The sequence below is a fragment of the Gossypium arboreum genome, chromosome 9 (assembly GCF_025698485.1).
Source record: "Gossypium arboreum isolate Shixiya-1 chromosome 9, ASM2569848v2, whole genome shotgun sequence".
In the NCBI taxonomy this organism is placed as follows: domain Eukaryota; kingdom Viridiplantae; phylum Streptophyta; class Magnoliopsida; order Malvales; family Malvaceae; genus Gossypium; species Gossypium arboreum.
The window spans coordinates 16602051-16621591 of record NC_069078.1 but is presented as its reverse complement, the minus strand read 5'-3'; the positions used below and the strand labels follow the sequence as shown (position 1 = coordinate 16621591).

Genomic DNA, 19541 nt, shown 5'->3' with positions numbered 1-19541 from the left:
CCCACCTTGAGTAGTTGGTTGTTGTTCAACTTATGTACATGTAAACACATGTCATATTTTGAATAAAAATTTTAATCTTTTTATCATAAATATTTATTATTTTCATGTTGAGGAAAATCATCTTCTATTTTTGAAAATTGACACTACTATTTTATCATTTTTAACCTTTCCAAAAACATTATAAATAACATGTCATTCTTCTCATTTTACACAACAGCAAGCAAACAATAATATTTTCTCTACATTATTTAGCTCACTTGTTTTCTGTTCAGAAAACTTTTTAGGTCAAATTTCCGACCAAGTTTTCAACTTTAGTTTTACTTTTTGAATACTTTTGAGAAGAGTAATGCCAATTGTGTTCCACATTCTTTATTCGCGTGTACGAATATTGAAGTATTGTGTTGACATTTGGGAGTGACTTCCTCTACATGATTACATCGATTAAGGCGGAATTGCTTCTAAGGCAATGATTAATTTATTTATTTGTTTTACAATATGTGATACAGATTCAAATATTATTGAACTAAATTTAAATATTTTAAAGGTAAAAGGAAGGGTAAATGATTTAGAATTACAGTGCGTAATTTGAAGGACTGTAATAAATAGGAGGGATTCGTAGTCCGTCATTCAAGCACAATTTTGTTTTGGTAATCAAAGTGCTTAAATATATCTACGTTTTTCTTCATTTGTGCGTTTTATAGCTGGAATTAATTAAAATCCTAGGGGGATGTTTCAATATTTTTCACATTTTTCATGTCCAATTTATACCAAATCAGGACTGCCCAGATATAAAATATTTCTTATCAACGGTCCTGATTTGAGATCTCGAATACATGATTTAATTACCGGATATTCTTAGGCCAACAGTGTACAAATCATGGGCCCACCTCACAGTTTCCTCTTAAATTTAGGTAAAATTGTGGTCTTAGTCCTTGTATTATACTTAATTTGATTTAAAAAGAAAATCATTGACGCTGTGAAATTTCTTTAAATTAAAAACAGTCAAAATCATAATGTTGATTTTAAATGATAAATAATTATGTTTTATAACCATAATTTTATCGTGGATATAACCGTGGTAAAAAGGGTAAAAAATCGTATTGTAATAAATAAGCCACCTTGTATGTCCTCCACTCTGTGGCGCTCACTTCTTTCAACTTTTATTTTTATTTTTGTTTTAATTCCAAGAGAGCTGCTGCTGCTTCTTCTCCTTCTTCTCTCTCGAGCCACGCGCATCTTTCGCATGCCATCTCTCTCCTGTATTTACATCGACTTTTGTGTGCTACCTTGAAGAAACCGCCGCGACTTAACAATGACGGTGTTTTCCGGCAGCAGACAGGTGGTTCCCGTTGATTACGAGGCCGAAGTTTCTCAGCGTCTGGTCGAAGCTTCTTTAACCGGCGATCTGAGGTCAGCTCTCGAATGCATCGCCGATCCCTTCGTCGACGTCAACTTCGTCGGCGCTGTCTGCTTGAAAACCAGGAAGACAGAAGTCGTTTTGAGAGAAGAATCGGCGAGTGAGGTCCGCGTCGAATATGAGGAGTTTAAGACTGACGTCACCGCTCTTTTCCTCGCTGTTCATGTTGGAAATGTCCCTCTCGTAAAGAAACTATTGGTAATGCAATAAAAAAATATCCTTTTTTTTTCCTGTTTTATTTATCGTTTTGATCGGTTTGTGACTCAAACTGTTCCATTCACGTTGCGTTTTACAGCGGTTTTTCTTCATTTTCGTTATCAGTTGAAATCTTTTATCTAATTTTATTTTTGTGTGTTTCGTAAGCGTTTTAATCTCCTCTGCATTTCGCTTTTCAAAATTAAATTTGAGTTGTTTGTACTGATTTTTAAGAATCATTTTAATGATTTTTGAGGGGTTCCCCCCATTTTTGCTTAAATTTTGAATGTTTTGGAAATCAGTAAGCGGTCACTAAAAACCAGCGTTTTAGGCCAACAGAGTCAGATCGTTGCTTTTCAGGTCTCCGTTTTTAAAGCCACTTGATAGAATTTAGTAAAAGTCAAAATGATTTTTAAATTTTAACCATTCATTTCTTGGTTTTGAAGCGTTTCACTGGCGCTTTCTTTAATACTCTGTTTGGCTACTGAGAAAAGAACAAAGTTGCGTAGTATACATATGCTCACTTTGAAAATGACTTTTTTAAATTCAAATTTCAGCCGAGTATTTTGGTGATTTCCTAATTTTTCGAAGTGCTAAAAGTATTTTAAATTTAAGATTGCACGTAATTTGCGTTCTCTAATTACCTAGATTCGTTGATATAATTATATTATTATGTTTTTTTTTTTAAGTTTTCAAATTTATTGTTTATGAATTTAAGGGTTGCATCTTTCGTGTTCTCCTAGCATAATCTTCGGAAACTAATATTCTTTTTTACTTCAAAATATTTCCATATGTTCAAAGATTCAATATTTCTTCCTCATGCTTTATTTCATTCCGCTGCTCTGGTCCCCAAAATTCAATTCCTCCGTGTAACTTAAATTTACAATTTTATGTTTTTTACCAACTGTACAGATTACCTTTAGAATAGTGACATAAAAATTCATATATGGTTAAGTTTGCTTCTTTAATTCAGTGTACTTTCATTTACTTTTGCCTTTAATCTCTACCAAGAATCCTGTTAAACCATGTCTTGGTTTGAAACACCAAATTTACTGTTTTCCTTACTGTAACATATAAAGAGAGGAGTAAATGTGTGTTCTACCCTTATCTTTCACATTTATTTATGAAAAATCTTTGTAAATATATGGCTATCTTATTATTTATGGGCAAAAAAGCTTAGATTCTTTTTGGTCGAAGTAGTAGTCTATGTCGTATTTTCATTTCCGGGGAGGTGGTGCTATTTTAAGAGTTCTTAAATAAGTTTAATTTGCTTCAACAAAACTTAAGTTGTCGTTTTTAGCTTTTGTTTTGGTTGAATTAGATGGTCCTTTTTCTTGATTTCGATGGAATAATGGTATCTAAGAAAGTTAATGATAGGAATATGCAAATATTAATATTCCCAAGATGTTGGGTGTCTTGTTCCAATCATATGTTTGGCTTTTTATTTACCCTTTTCCTGTTTCACTGAAACAAAAATTTTCTTTTCTGAAGGAAACCCAATAAAGATTTTCTTGTTCAGTAAGACAATTATAATTTCAGAAGTAATTTGAAGCGATTTGAAGTTTATCTTATAGCATTAGATAAGAGCGAGTAGTTTATTGCCTACTACATTTATTCAAGAGAAACATGCTCTGCAAGGCCCATACTGAGTTGTCACCTACCATTGGCTTGAGTTTGTAGTACAAAATAGTACACGTATATATGATGCATCCCCCATTACCGTTTTTGATTGAAATCATCATGCATATCTTGAAGAACGTTCAGTACTTTCTCTTTCTGTCAATCATTGCTGTTTTGATCATTTTTGTCTGTTTGCGTCTGTGTTGATTTCTTTTATCTTATGAACGATCCAAATACTTACTATGCTAGTTGTATTATTTTCTTCTTATGACCACTGTAAGATATTAAGAAAAGGGGAGTAAGAAAAGAAGATGTACTGGGTATTATATGATGTTCTCTCCATTTTTTGGTAGACTTATGAGGATGATGGTAAAATTAGCTGCAAAAAGATGTCTAGTTTAAGTTCCTTTTTACCAGCTTGAACGATCGATGTGCTAAAAGTGCATATCTTTTCATATGACAGAGCGTAGGTGCTGATGTGAATCAGAAACTCTTCAAGGGCTTTGCAACAACAGTAGCAGTCAGAGAGGGTCATCTTGAGATTCTGAAAATCTTGCTTAAAGCTGGGGCGTCTCAACCAGCTTGCGAAGAGGCTCTTCTAGAGGCAAGCTGCCATGGGCAAGCAAGGCTTGCCGAACTGCTCATGGGGTCTGATTTAATTCGGCCGCATGTTGCTATTCATGCTCTCGTCACCGCCTGCTGCAGGGGATTTGTGGAAGTCGTGGACACCCTAATGAAGGTAAACCCATCATACCAACTTATCATGTGCACCAGTTAGCAGCAATTTATACGAGTAAAGCTCTAAAATCGACCATAATAGAACACAAAGGGACATTTCAACAGTTTTTAACCATTCAAAAGGCAAAGTAATTCAACATTGATTAGCATTGCTGCCCTTTTTGCTGATTTAGGGTGAGTTTAGGGCAGGGTGGTGCGGTGCGTTTAGCTTACTTTTTGTCTCACGCTATAGTATCTAATCTCACCGTCACCGCTGTTTTTACACTAACCGTAGGTAAATGCACCGCCCATCTAAACTCACCCTCAGCCATCAATTCCATACTAGCCTTATTCAGTTGGCCCTCCGGGACCAGTTACCAGGTCTTGATGTAATTTTGCATAAGAGTATTTTTTATTTTAAATTTTATATGATAATCTAATGGTCTCCTGCTCAATAACAGTGTGGTGTTGATGCAAGTGCAAGTCATAGGGAGCTGCTTCGGTCGTCTAAACCTTCTTTATACACAAACGTTGACTGCACTGCACTTCTTGCTGCCGTGGTTAGTCGGCAGGTCTCTGTTGTCCGCTTGCTTCTACAGGTGATTTACACAATTTTTGAAACTCTAAATAAATGTAAAATTGGCACTAAATGTCTTTCTGGTGTATAAGTTTTTAAGCTGAAAGCTTTTTATGAGTAGAATCTAAATCACTCGAGTATTATAATATTAGTTTATATTTGGATCTGGTCAACCCCTGTCGTACTTTATTTCCCCCAAGAAGAGTCATTTTAGAAAGATATTATCTTCCCCTATAAATCGACTAATAGAGTTTAAAGAGTTGCATTAAGGAACAACATGCTTCGAATAATCCTTTACCATTATTGTTAGTATTTGTTTATTTAAAACCTACTTCGGCTCATTAACAGTCTGGGAGCCCAACTGATATTAAAGTAAGTCTTGGAGCGTGGTCATGGGACACTACTACTGGGGAAGAGTTTCGAGTGGGTGCAGGACTGGCTGAGCCCTATGCTATCAGTTGGTGCGCGGTAGAATATTTTGAAAATAGTGGTGCCATCTTGCGGATGCTACTTCAGCACCTTCCCCTTGAGACAACTCACTATGGAAGAACCCTCCTGCACCATGCGGTCCTTTGTGGCAGTACAGAAGCTGTCAAAGTGCTCTTGAGCTGTGGTGCAAATGTAGAATGCCCAGTTAAAACCATGAAATCTGAGTTCCGGCCAATACACATGGCAACTCGTCTTGGCTTGTCGGAAACCCTTCAATCTCTCATTGATTCCGGTTGTGATCTAAACTCCAAGACAGACTCTGGTGACACAGCTTTGATGATTTGCGCAAAGTACAAACATGAAGAATGTCTGAGAGTGTTGACTGTGGCTGGTGCCGACTTTGGCTTAGTTAACATCTCTGGTCAGTCTGCTAGCTCGATTGCTGGTTCAAACCAGTGGTCCCTCGGTTTTCAGCAAGCAGTGCTGGACGCAATCAAGGTTGGAAGGATTCCGAAGTCGAGCAATGTATCGGTTTTCTCTCCCTTGATGTTTGTTGCCGAAACTGGTGACGTTGAGGCTCTAAAAGCTGTGATTGGAAGTGGACAATTTAATCTTGATCATCAAAATGAGAATGGTTTCTCAGCAGTCATGGTTGCTGCCTTAAAAGGTCATGTTGAAGCTTTCCGGCTGCTAGTTTATGCGGGAGCTGATGTTAAGCTGTTAAATAAATCTGGTGAGACAGCAATTACATTGTCTGAACTGAACCAAAACCGTGACCTGTTTGAGAAAGTGATGCTCGAATTGGCACTTGAAAAAGGCAACCGCAATGCTGGAGGATTTTATGCTTTGCATTGTGCGGCACGCTATGGAGACCTGGATGCCGTGACATTGTTGACGAGAAAGGGCTATGATGTAAATGTCCCCGATGGAGATGGATACACTCCACTCATGTTAGCAGCAAGGGAAGGTCATGGTCCAATGTGTGAGCTCTTAATCTCACATGGGGCAAATTGTGATTTCAAGAATGCTAAAGGGGAGACTGCGCTCTCTCTTGCTCGAAAAACTGTCATCTTGAAAAACGATGCTGAACATGTGATTCTAAATGAGCTCGCTCGCAACCTTGTTGTCAGGGGTGCCCGTATCCTGAAGCATACAAAGGGAGGAAAGGGAAATCCTCACTCGAAAGACATGAAAATGGTGCAGAGTTCCGGACTGCTGCATTGGGGGAAATCAAGTGGAAGAAATGTTATATGCAGAGAGGCAGAATTGGGACCAACTGCAGCCTTTGAGAAGAACCGGCAGAGCAAGGGTGATGCTAACAAACCTGGAGTATTTCGAGTGGTGACTACCAAGAACAAAGAGGTTCATTTCATGTGCGAAGGCGGGTCCGAAATGGCAGAGCTATGGGTGAGAGGAATAAAGCTTGTAACAAGAGAGGCTATTTTTGGTAGCCAGAAAGAAAAATAGGTAAAAATGAGTTAGAAAGTGTACTGTATAGATACTGGGGAGTATTTTATGGTGGTGGTAGTTAGAATTTATGGTATTTCGTTGTAAAGGTTTTGATCTGCCGTAGTTAGTAAATGCTTTGTCATCTGAAGATGACCAAAGCCAAAACTCTCTTTGCCATCATCCTCACATAAATCTGCGGAGCATATTTCATTACTGCAAATTTCCGAAACGTCTTTCTCATTGCTGCTTCCTTGCTAAGGCTCGAGCTGCAGTGTTCCAAAATACAACTTCCCTTTCGTATGACACTGCTTCTGTCTGCTTCGAATGGCTTCTTAAAACGACACAACGAAAACAACCTCCGGTACCATTCTTGGTTTTTTCATCGTATTACTAAATTTGTATTTTAATAAAAAATTGAAGTAAAGTAAAAGTTGTGATAATTATACACTTAAAATAATTATAATTTAATAGAATTTATGATCATTACAACACATACAAAAATATTATAATTTAATTTATAATTATTACTTAAAATGTTATGTTAATTTTAAAATAGAGTTATTATTTGAATAAAACTCTAAAGATAAAGAAAAAAAATTAAGTTTTAACTTAATTGGCATGAGTATTGTTTTTAATACGGAGGAGGATGTACTGCCTCTTCTATAGCTTATACTCCCTCTAGATTATTTGAAAATTATTCTGTCAAACCCTCTCAATAGCAATGACTAAGCATTCCAAGATTAAGTTTTAATTTTAATTAGCTTATAATTTTATAATTAATTAGCTATAATAATTCTAAAATAATGAGTTTAGTTTAATATAAATGAAAAGTCTAATTTAACGATAATATAAACTAATTAATCTAATAACATTTTGTAAAAAAAGTTTAATTAAATATTAATATATTTTTCAATTATTAAAAGTTAATTAATATTAGTAACTGTTAATACGTAAACTCAATTTACAATTCAAATGAATAAAATTTTTATTGTATAAAAATTAATTTTATCACATTAATTGATATTAAATAATAGTACATTTACTTTGAAATCCAACCTCAACTCAATTACATTAGTTTAAATGAATAGAAATTTCATCATATAATTTCTTTTTAAAATGTCAATTTGGTAATATTTTGAATGATAAATATTTTTTATTAATTCAAAAGTTTCTTTCAACTTATACTTATAAATATTATGGTAACAATTATAGTGAGAACTTTTAAAATGAGGACCGTGAGAATAAAAATAATTTTAGCCGTTAGATCAAAATAAATGATTCTAAGCTTTAGATTTTATATTTAATTTATCTTATTAAAATAAAACTACAATACCCAATCTTTCACTTCTTTCTTTTTTTTTTTTTTCGTTGTACAATTAAAATCTTAAGGTGAAAAATTTGGATAATCTTTACTTTCAAATTTATTTTCTATTTTTTTTCTTTTGGAGCAAATAAAATTAGAATAGAAAGCAAGAGATTAAGGTTATTAAAATTAATCAATTTGTATTTTAAAAAATTAATCATTTTGAGTATTAGTATTAATTTTTCTTGACTGAAAAATTTGGTTGACAATTTCAGTCTAAAAATTTCAAGATTTTTCTCTTAGTTGATTTTTTCATTTTACAATTTTTGAGAATTTTTCTTAGTTGAAATCAATCAATTTTAATCTTAAGAATCCCAATCTCTTGCTTTCCATTCCAATTTTTCTAAAAAAAAAAAATTAAATAAAAAGTAAAATTATCCAAATTTTTCACCTTAAGACTTTAATTGCATGGTGAAAAAAATTGGTTGTTGTTTTTATTTAAATTAAATAAGTTAAATATAAAATCTAAGGTTTAAAACCTTTATTTTGATTTAATAGCTAAAATCATTTTAATTCACGTATACTCTTTTAAAAGTTTTCACTATAGTTCGAGATATATAATTAATGTATTTTCTTATATTGGTTCTTAATTTATTATACTTATTTTTAATTCATTAACTAATATATTTTATTTTATTAAAATTATTTAAATTGTTAAATATAATTAAAATGTATTAACTATTTTGATAATTAAAATATTACAATAATTAAAAAATCAAACCATCATAGGCGAATTTAGAGAGGCTGGTAACTGCTGCCTCTAAATTTTTCAAATTTCTTTTAAGTTCTTTTAAGTTTTAATTTCTTTTTATTTTGATTTTATATTTAGTGTTTTAGAAAAGAAGATAAATTTGTGTTTGTCTGCCAAAAGTTTTCCAAGGTTTTTGTAATTTGATTTCTTTTATAGAATTTATAATTTTTTTATGATAAACTTAGTAACATTTTGAGTTTAATTTGATAAACTAATACAAAGTAGTATCTAAATATTAATTAAGTAAAAAAATAAACTTAAATAATTATAATATTTAATACAAATTGAATATAAACTTATTATTATTTTTAAATTTTGATAATAAAATTCAAAATTATATTAAATTAAATACCTTGTTAAAAGTAGGTCCAACCCATACAAACCGGGCTACTGGGCAGACCTAATAGTCTAATCCCCTTATCAACAATTCTAGATTTAACTAGAAACCCATAGTTAAAATCTAGGTGACCTATTGCATCGAGAAGTATAGTATTAACATATTAATAAAAGTGTGAAGTGTTATGAATATTTTATTAAGTGGATGTCTATAATGAATTAAGATAAAGTTTTGATGTACTTTAAATTCTAATAGTTATTAAAATTAGATCTTTACTTCTTTTATACTTCTTATGCCGATAAATAGAGACTCTGATGAAGTATTGTAATCACCCATTTTGATCAATAAAGTACATTTTATATTGCTTTCATATTTTATTTGTTCTTTATTCTCCCCATCTCTCTTTATTTTATAACACATTATCAGCACGATCTTACTCAAAGTGATAGTTCGTTTTATCAACGATCAAATTTATCCTCCATGATTTTCAATTTCTATGCAAAGTTTTTACAAGAAGTTTCTTTTATTTAATGTTTCATATCTGATTATTATTTTTCATTCTTCTTTCATTATATGTTATCATTATTTTGATTAACTTATTTTACTTTTTGTTCTTAAGAATGGTGAAAGATTTGATAACATTATCCATATGAAGTCAAGGATATTTTCGAACTATCTCGTATCTTCTAGTGATGACGATGATGTTAAAGATCTTCAGGTATATTTTACTATATTTTATTTATTATTTATTGTAATTGGAGACTAATCATGACAACATGCATAGATAGATTTTGATTTGAAATCTCACGCATGTTTGCGATGGTAATTATGAAATAAAGAATCTATTGGGATGTTTATAAGTTTGTCCTACTAGATTTGTTGTATTCCCGAAGTGAATGTAATAAATAAGAGAACAATAAGAGTTCTCAAGGTAACTCTTTAAAGGGTAAAGATAACTTATGTTATCAATATGCGATACAAAATATTATTGGCCACATATGTGGCGTCTTCCCAAATATTTTGTTTCTGTTAATATTCTTTGAGTAAGGATATGAAAATATAGGAATGAATTCTATCATTATAGATAGAAAATATTTATCTTATTTGGTATTGAAACAAATAAATATTATTCCAATATTTGATAGTATAAAATTAGTTGAAAGCTCCAGAAGAGCTAATATATCACTATCTAAAAGGCACAAAATTTTTTATGGTTAATGCATTACTTTTAAAAGTTATTTGTAATAGATCTCATATCGTGATAATTCTATCTAAAGCTTATTATGGTTGGATGCACTTAGAGTTGCAAGTTTTTTTGAAAAATTGTGAGTATAACTCTACAGTATTTAGAATAAGTTCTCAATTAAAATTACGTGGTAAAATATTATTGATGAGAACTTGTAAGAGAGAAAACTTATGTATGAAAAGTCGTTGGTTATGTATCTATTGTACACCTGGAAAATAAGATCCACTCTCAAAGTTTGCTATTAATGGATTTTTGGGCATTTGAAGATTTTGGCATGTTTCCTGAAGTGAATATTGCATATGATTATTTGTAAATTATATTTATTGACTTGGTGGTATTATAAATTTTACATTGATTTAGATATTTCCAATAGTAAATGTCACAATAGTACTTATATATGAATACAAATTAAAAGGAATGATAATAAAATTATCAATTTGTTACAATTTAGTACAATTGAAACACATGTTAAAGTAAACCAGAAGTTTACTAATACAAATGTGTTTACTACTGACGTGACTAGTTAGACCATCCTGGATTGTATATGATGCGAAAATTAATTGAGATATCATATGGACATCCATTAAAGAACCAGAAGATTCTTTAATTTAAAAGAATTCTCATATGTTACTTGTTCTTAATGAAAATTGATTATTAACTAACTAGCTAAAGTTGAGATTTAATGTCTTGCATTTCTAAAACAAATATGGGCTCATTCATCCACCATGTGGATAGTTTTGATATTATATGATTTTGGTAAATGCATCTACAAAATAATCACATATGTGTTATCAACTCACAACCTGCCATTTGCGAGATTGCTTGTTTAAATGATTAATTTCAGATTATGCAGTTAAAACAATTCATCTTACTAATTTTGGTGAGTTTACATCCCAAAGTTTTCAATAATTATTGCATGTCAATTGGGATAACAGTTGAACATCCTGTAACTCATGTTCACACAAAATAGTTTAGCTGAATTGTGTTTCAAATGCCTCCAACTAATAGCTAAATCATTACTTATGAGAACAAAACTTTCTATTTCAACATGAGATTGTATTGATTTACATGTTGTATGCATCAAGCCAATAAATTATAAATACTCCCATTACAATTTATTTTTGGTCAAGAGCCAAATAGTTCCCATCTTAAAATTTTTGGATGTGTGGTATATGTTCCAACTGCTCCACCACAACGCACAAAGATGATTCATAATAAGAGATTAGAAATGTATATTTATATGAGTCTCCTTATAATATTTTGAGCTATTAATTCGAGATTTAATTATGGCATGAGTTGTCAGTTTTCCCAACATTAGGGGGAGAGAAATAATAACTTATAATGAGTTAGGAGGAGAGTAATTTGAACCAGAAGTTCAATAAGGATAACTCATTACAAGTTAACTGTTAGATATATTTATAAACTTATTGAGAATAACCAAGTGTTATATTCCATTTAATATTTTAATTTGATTTAAAGTCCCAGTAGGACAATCAATTGGAATAAATAATAGATTGATCGATTCCAAATATGAAAATTATTCTAGATGATCATATAGTAGAGGCGGGTGCTTCAGAAGATATCCAAGACATAACTAATAAGTAAAACTTCAAAAGAGATTTAGGTACCTGAAACTGAATTTTAAAATAATGAAAATAAGAGTTCTCGATAAGTTATGTCAATTCGAGAAAATGTGGAACCGAATAATAAAAGTGGTCGACAATGATTTTGCATGCTGTATTATTATAATGAAATAAAAGGAGGATCCTAAATAAACCTATTGAGAAATATAAATATAGAATAAATTGATCGAAATAGAAAGACGCAACTCAAGTACAATTAAATTTGTGGAGTTTTTGGACCAGTAGTCTAAATATCTAAATGTATAAAGCCAGTGAAGGTGCAATTAAAGTAGTTTTGCAAAAGCGGAATAAAAATACGAATTTTTTCGCTAAGTCCTGGCATTGATTATAAAAAGATATAATACTCTTTTGTGGTGGATGCAATAACCTTTAGATATATTATTAAATTGACAATTCATAAAAAATTTAACTTGCGTCTAAGGATATTGTTACAACCTTTTATGAATCACTATATAGTAAAGTTTATATTAAAATCCTTGAAGGATTTAAAATGCTAGAAACATATTGAAATTCTCAGGAAATTTTTCATTTATATGAATTGAAATAATTGAACATATGTGGTAAATTTGACTTAGTCAATAGTAGATGAAAGAGGATTATAAAACGATCCAAAATACCTATTTGTATTTTTATAGGAGGATCATGACTAAAGTTTGCTATGATTATTGTTGAAATTCTTGAAGAGATCAAAATATGTTCCCTCAAAATTTTTCCTCAATCATGATTTTTAAAAGAATGGTGATATAAATGCTTAGCAATATATCCAAATAGTCATTTGAAACGTTAGTATTCAAGATTGAATATGTAAAATACGAGAAAGTATGTTATATTTTCATGAGGGGGAGTAAATACGTGTTGTACTCTTTTTCCCTTAACCGATTTGTCCCATTAGGTTTTTCTGGTAAGGTTTTTAATGAGGCAGCATATTATGCGTATTATAGATCGTGTACTCTTTTTCCTTCATTAGGTTTTTATCCCACAAGGTTTTTCCTAATAAGTTTTTAACGAGGCACATTATCTATCAATGGACATCTAAAGGGGAGTGTTATGAATATCTTATTAAGTGGATGTCTATCATGATCAAGATAAAGTTTTGATATACTTTAAATTCTAATAGTTATTAGAATTAGATCTCTACTTCTTTTATACTTATTATGCTTATAAATAGAGACTCTGATAAAGCATTGTAATCACCCCTTTTGATGAATAAAGTACATTTTATATTACTTTCATATTTTATTTTGTTCTTTATTCTCCTATTTCTCTTTATTTTATAACATGAAAGATATTATTAAAATACCAATAAAAATGTCAAAGTACAATTTAAACCATTCATTTAACTTTAATAAAATATTATTTAATATTTAAAATTTAATAATAAAATATTATTCAAACAATGCACTCAATTAATTAATATTTTCTATTTAATCTCATATTTGTAACTACATATTTTTAAAAATAACAATAACACCAAAATTATACATCGAAACATAATATTTTACTCACTAAATTAATATACATCAAGATTAGTGAGCCCCAAAGGTAAAAGTGATAACACAAAATTTCATCAATGGATGTCAAACCATAGTCGAGAGTAATAATATATTGACACAACATCAAAATCACCAAAGAAAACTTCAAAAGAAGAAGCAGGAAACCAGACATTAGAATTGTCTTTCCCAAATCCAACAGAAACTGAATGAATGTAGGAACATCTAATCACTTGAAGATCCCCCCTCATCGTCATCTTCATGCTCCGTAACAACTTTCTCGATAAACTGCCTTCGAATTCCTTCAAGAACAGCTTGCTCACTCCCACTTTGACCATCATTTAATACAGGATCTGACTTACACAGAACTAAGGCCACACCTATATTTTCAGAGTGAATAAAAACTATGGTCAATAAAAATTGATATCGAACCCCAAACATATACTAAGTCATCTTGTCAGCTGACTGCACAAACCAACTTGATTAAGTCTCAGGTTGACAAGAACACAAGATTACGATAGCATACCTTCAGGTGTGCATCTCCGGCCAAAACTATGCAAGGCAACATAATTTGCTTTCACTGCTCCGTTGTGATACACCAAGAGAGTCGAAAGATTACGATCTGGGTAGCTAGGAATGCATTCAGTAGATATTATCTTGACAAACTTCGTTGCAGGATATTTAATTGCCAATTCATCCAAACACCGCAGAAGCAGCCCACACTCTGGGAATCTAATAAGAGATACCGATAAAGCAAAAAAATCAATCGATACAATGAGCATCCATGCCTATTTTTCAATAAGCACGAGCATCTTAAAATTCCTTGGTTCACAAGTCATATAGTTTTTATTCAAAGTACATCAATGACAACAAAAGAAACTTCTATATAATATAGAACAGAGAAAAGAAAAATGGTATCATTCGATTAGATTACGTGTTATGAAAACGGATATTTATATAATTCATTTCCAATTAGAAGAAGGAAACATCAAATATTGTATTGTACCAAGCAAATAAAGGCCCATTCACAAACTTAGGAAAGAAACAATTGTTCCTTTAACACATAAAAAGAAACAAATTTGTCACAATTTTGATGACTAAAACTTGTATAAGAAGCAAGCAATATCTCAAATGTAAAATACCCTTCTTTGTAAAGAAAGATAACCATCCAGACATCTTGAGGAGCTTGTGAAGCCTCGCGCACGAAATCAGATCCTGAAATCTGCATCACCTATCCGTATTTTGAAACCTTAGCTGCTTCCTTCATCTCAGCTAGCCTCTTCTTCCTATCAAAACAACACCAATTTTCCAATAAAATGCACAAACATTGATATCAATGGAAGCCTGTATCAATTGAATTCCGGCGTGAGTGCCGGTTTCAGGTGTATGTCCCACACGGATTTTTTAATGGTATTACTCCAACTCGAGTGTTAGTGTTAGATACAATGTCTCAAAGATATTTTAATGTGTATTTGAAGGATCCATAGCTAAAGAAAATCCAGTCACAAGACAAAAGTTCCAACAATTTTTCAATCGTGAATTTGATGCAAAATGAAGAACAATAAGAAATCACCAGAACTAATCCTAAAGCTATCATGCTTCAACTTGAAACTTCCCATATCTAACAAGTTTAACCAAATAAACTAAACCCATATCTTAATTCAATAAAAAAATCACCTCTGAACTCAATTATCAAAACAATAACGTCTTAATCCTAAAATTGAAATCCGCAAAAAATCTAATTAATTGAAGAAAAAGTATAAATGAAACCTGTATTCTTCAAGGAAGCGATCATCATCGAGATCATCTTCGAGTTCATCAAGTTCATCTTCAGTCTTGGCATCGATCCAAGACTTGTCCTTGGGGGCAGAATCCGGGTCGGGTGCGGGTTCGAAAGGGGGAGGCTTGAAAGCGGGTGGCTTTGGGGGTAAATTACCAAGCTTTCTTTGAATATCGTCCCATTGAGTGGAAGCACCTTCCACGTCTTTGTAAACGAAATGGTAATTCGCCATTGTTTTAAAGCTTCTTTTTTTTTTTTTTAAACTCTGTGTTTTCCCTTCTCAGATCCTTCTTTCTCTCTTCGGCACTCTGCTTTTAAAGAACATAAAACGAAAATGTGACAAAATGGGGAAATTCTACAGAAAGCTAAAAAAAGCTTACCATAAGCTTCAAAGCAGGAGGCTTTAGATTGAAAAAAAAAAAAAAAAACAGGAGGAGGATAAAGCTTAAATTAAAAGCAAAACCGAGATTTACCGGTTATAGGTAATCAAATAAATTCACTAAAGCTAAAAAAAAAAAGTTGTAGGTTAAAAAAAAAACATTTCTTCCCTAAGCCTTCGTTCCCCGTTCGTCGTCTAAACCAATTCCTGTCGGCCTTCCTTCCAACCCATTCCGGTTGACGCCACCGTCGTGTTTGCCGCTCTCAAACGTCGGTTGAAGCCTGCTGCATCATCAATGCCGTAGATTTCGTTTAAGGCAACGTTTTATGTCATCCCATGCTTTCATCTTTTTCACTGCGGTTCTAACCGATCCCATTGGACATCGTTGCTGTGTCTTTCGCTTTCCAACGACTAACGAAGCCTAGTGCTGTAGGTTCCGATTGGTGCATTTTGGTCGTTCCTCTTCATCCCCGTGGGATGGGCTTACTCCTCTAGACGCCGTCGCCCTCTTTTGACAGTGGGTAGTCTTTCAATTCCTTGTCTCTTTTCTGTTTCATTCTGAACTCCATTTTTGACAGTGGTTAAAGAATATATGATCTCTTTAAAATTCACCAAAAAATGGAAAGATTATTTATTTTTTCAGATTGCTGTGTTGTTACTTATTAGTGTAATTAAATAAAATTGTTTGGAATGGATGAAATTATGATGGGTTTTCTTAGATTTTGGTTTTTTTAATTTGGTGCTTTGAGCTTATGACTGAAATCAACCCGATCATTCGATCCGAGCTACGAGATTTTATATTCGTACCCGGAGAAATTACAGCTGGTTACCATTTAATTCAACCATTTACATATACTATTAAGTTTAATATATATTCATTATATGATTTATAATGATAATCGAGTCTTATACGAGTTTACGAAAGTTTTTTTTTACGAGTTGAGATCGAATAAGGATTAAAATGTAAAATTTTTAAAAGTTAATGAGTTGGCGTTATGACCATGATGGATCTGTGATGTAACATCATTGACATAGGCTCGACGTTGTGACTTTAAATGCACAATGTCAAGGTAGATTCCTTAAACTCTTATATCTTATGATTCAACCTCCAAATATATGCATCACAATGGTTTAATAACTCAACATGCAAAACATTGCATCCCATCTTGATGTTCAATTACACATTTCCATCCTTTAAAAGCTTTAAGCCATATATACACATGTTAGAACAATTCATATGTCAACATCCATTTATCATTCCATAATCAAAACACTCCATTGACCATTTACAACTTTAAAATGGTTCAAACCTAGTTACATGTCATCTATTACAATGTAAAGTATTGTACAAACATCGTTGGGCCAAGATTTTACAATCTGGATGCTGCTTCACCTCTTGAGATCTCGAGATCCACTGATTCCTTCACATGGTATAAACAAACCGTACACTTTGCAATAAAACTTAGTGATATTTTCATGATTTTAGTCAATATAACAATAACATTAATAAATAAACACAAACAATTCAAGTTAACATTTAGCCAAGTCACATTCCATTCACGCCAAGAACTTCTATTAACATATAATGCATGGAAATAACAATTTTGTATAACAATTCATTTATCATTTGCATTAGAATTTATCATGTCATAACATTCAACAATAAGGTACATATATTTTCATTTCATAACATATCAATTTCTCATTCTTTAACTTATCTTATTCTTGAATCTATTGATTTGCTCTATTACCATATCGACCCTCCAGACTTGTATAAATTAGTTCGCATGGTCTTTCACATGTTAAATCATATTTTACATATATCTACCTGTGTACTAGTTCATAATATCATTTCAATTCAATATCATTTATCGAGTTCATACTTTATACCCAATATTAACCTCACTTGGATCCAAGACGGATACATGGATTATCTAACCAACATACCTGTAACGGCCTAATTTTCAGTGGTGTCGGAAATGGTGATTTGAGATCACTAAATTCGACAAATAAGATTGAACAAGATAGTAATTTAATATTTATGAGTCAAGTAAGAATTTAGAAGAATTTGTGAAATGGTGAAATTAGTGAATTAAAAGAATTTATTAGGTCAAGCGGGTCAAAAATGAGGTATCGAGACCTCAAAGTTGAAAATCGAGCTATAAATATTTTTATAAATATTTATGGAGTGTCATTGAGTTAATATTAAAGTTTCAGTTAGAAAATTTTAACGTTTGGATGGCTAATTAATTGAAAAGGATTAAATTGAAAATAGCACAAAATTTGTTAAATTGTGAGTAAATAGCTTAAGTATTTAAAAAGATGGATTTAAAGAGCAATTAGACCCAAAGGTTAATGGCTGGACGGTTTGGGTATGAAATAAGCAAGAAAACAATGTGAACAAGGGGCAAAATTGGAAATAGATAAAAGTTAATAGTTAAATAATAATGTAATTGAAAAATCTAGACATTTTCTTCATAATTTCTCAGCCAAAACGCCATAGAAGGTCTGGAGAAAGCTGGTTTTTCATATTTTTACATCATGTGAGTCTAATTCTTGCTTTTTCTTGATAATTTTTATGTTTTTATGACTTTTACAATTAGGTCCACTTGTAGAATTCATTAGTATTTGATTTTATGGGTGAAATTGGAAGTTACCCTGGATGGATAAGGGAATTTTATGATGAATTATTATGAAATTTAAGTTCTAATTTCATATTAAGGTGGTTTTATTAAGTGATTTTGATAGGAAATGATATTTAGGACCTAATTGTGAAAAAGTTGTGAATTGAAGGTTGCTGTTGAAATTCAGAATATAAAAGGTTTTGAAATAGTTTATAATGATAAAATAAAGTGTTAATTGAGAAAATTATTTCAATTGATGGGTGAATTGAGTAGGGACTAAATTGTGAAAAGCTGTAAATTTTGGGGTAAAAGTGCAATTTCGAAATTTGAACAGCATAAATTGTGAAGTGAAATAGAAATCAAATAAATGCTAATGAGTAGAAATATTTTATATTATAGATCAAGAATCCAAAGAAGAACGAGGAAAAGAAAAAGTTGCGGAATAGTCCCAAAATTTCAATATCTTCTACAAATTAGCCGGGTAAGTTCATATGGTTGAAATTAGATGTTTATTTGTGAATGATTGAAGTATATAATGTGTTATTATATACGAATTTGTTGTGGGATTGTGTAGATTTTGTTAATGAAAGAATAAATGTGGAAATGCAAATTAGGAAAACGCAGGATTGAGTACGTTCAGATCGTGACGTGTGATGAATTGATTGGATAAGACCATGGTTGTTCCATGGCAAAGTGTGAAATGTAGGTATGCTATCATCCATACTGAGTTGTGAAATGTAGGTATGGTATTATCCATCTTGGTGTGAAATGTAGGTATGGTATTATCAAATCCATCTTGAGTTAAGAAATGTAGGTATGGCATTTCCCATACCGAGTTAAAAAATGTAGGTATGGTATTTCAATGAGGAAAACCATACTGAGTTGTGAATCGTGGCATTGAGCAACGACGTACTCAATTTCGTAAGCCGTTTCCTAATTTGATTATAAGAAATAAAGAGAAGTGATCCAAATGAAAGAGATTGAGTAGTTATTCTTGTTGAGCTCAACTATGTGAATTATTATAACAATGGTTGTGAATCGCAGAAACTTTAGTAAATGTTTTGGTATTGTTTGGAAATATTATGTTTGGTAAGCATTACTTTTAACCTATGAACTTACTAAGCTTCAATAAGCTTACTTGTGTGTGTTTAATATTTTTATGTAGATTGACTTGAAGTGAAGTGGGTAGATCGGATCAACACAACAAAGCACACTATCCAGATCAATTCCGGTAGCTTTTGTTTTATGTTTGAAGATTTATATGGCATGTATAGAGTTTGAATGAATTGAAGTAAAGATGTTATAAACTAGTTAACAATATTTGTACTAAAATAGTTTTCGTAAGTAGCAGTAGTTTGACTTTGAAAAATCACTAAAAATAGTAGAAATGGAATTAAATAATGAATAAATTATGGAATCGAATCTCGATGAGTCTATTTTCATATGGAAGAAGCAAAACAGGTATATGAGCTATATTTTATAAGATGTTTAAATTTTTGTGAAACAGGGCCAGAGCAATTTCTG

At 31.7% G+C, this 19541-nt stretch overlaps 1 protein-coding gene, 1 long non-coding RNA gene and 1 pseudogene across 7 annotated transcripts; 2 read left to right on the top strand and 1 right to left on the bottom strand.

Annotated features, from left to right (window-relative positions):
• The first annotated feature begins 1110 nt into the window (after positions 1-1110).
• LOC108457502 (uncharacterized) lies at positions 1111-6624 on the top strand. 5 transcript variants are annotated; one of them, XM_017756617.2, is made up of 4 exons: positions 1111-1615; positions 3696-3971; positions 4411-4548; positions 4875-6624. In XM_017756617.2, exons 1-4 carry the CDS (start codon positions 1313-1315, stop codon positions 6420-6422), a joined length of 2265 nt encoding a protein of 754 aa, XP_017612106.1. In that variant the 5' UTR covers positions 1111-1312; the 3' UTR covers positions 6423-6624. The 5 variants fall into 5 exon arrangements, with proteins under 5 accessions (XP_017612106.1, XP_052875507.1, XP_052875506.1 ...); XM_053019547.1 differs by lacking the exon at positions 1111-1615 and adding an exon at positions 2702-2843; XM_053019546.1 differs by lacking the exon at positions 1111-1615 and adding an exon at positions 3315-3375.
• A 6526-nt stretch (positions 6625-13150) lies between these two features.
• LOC108454666 (uncharacterized) lies at positions 13151-16150 on the bottom strand (annotated as a pseudogene). The gene is made up of 4 exons (XR_001866757.2): positions 15005-16150; positions 14377-14520; positions 13761-13966; positions 13151-13614 (listed from the first exon to the last, which is right to left on the bottom strand). The product of XR_001866757.2 is annotated as an uncharacterized LOC108454666 (transcript).
• A 2226-nt stretch (positions 16151-18376) lies between these two features.
• Positions 18377-19349, top strand: LOC128280684 (uncharacterized). Its single transcript, XR_008270787.1, has 2 exons — positions 18377-18498; positions 19183-19349. It is a non-coding gene; the product is annotated as an uncharacterized LOC128280684 (long non-coding RNA).
• Positions 19350-19541: the final 192 nt, after the last annotated feature.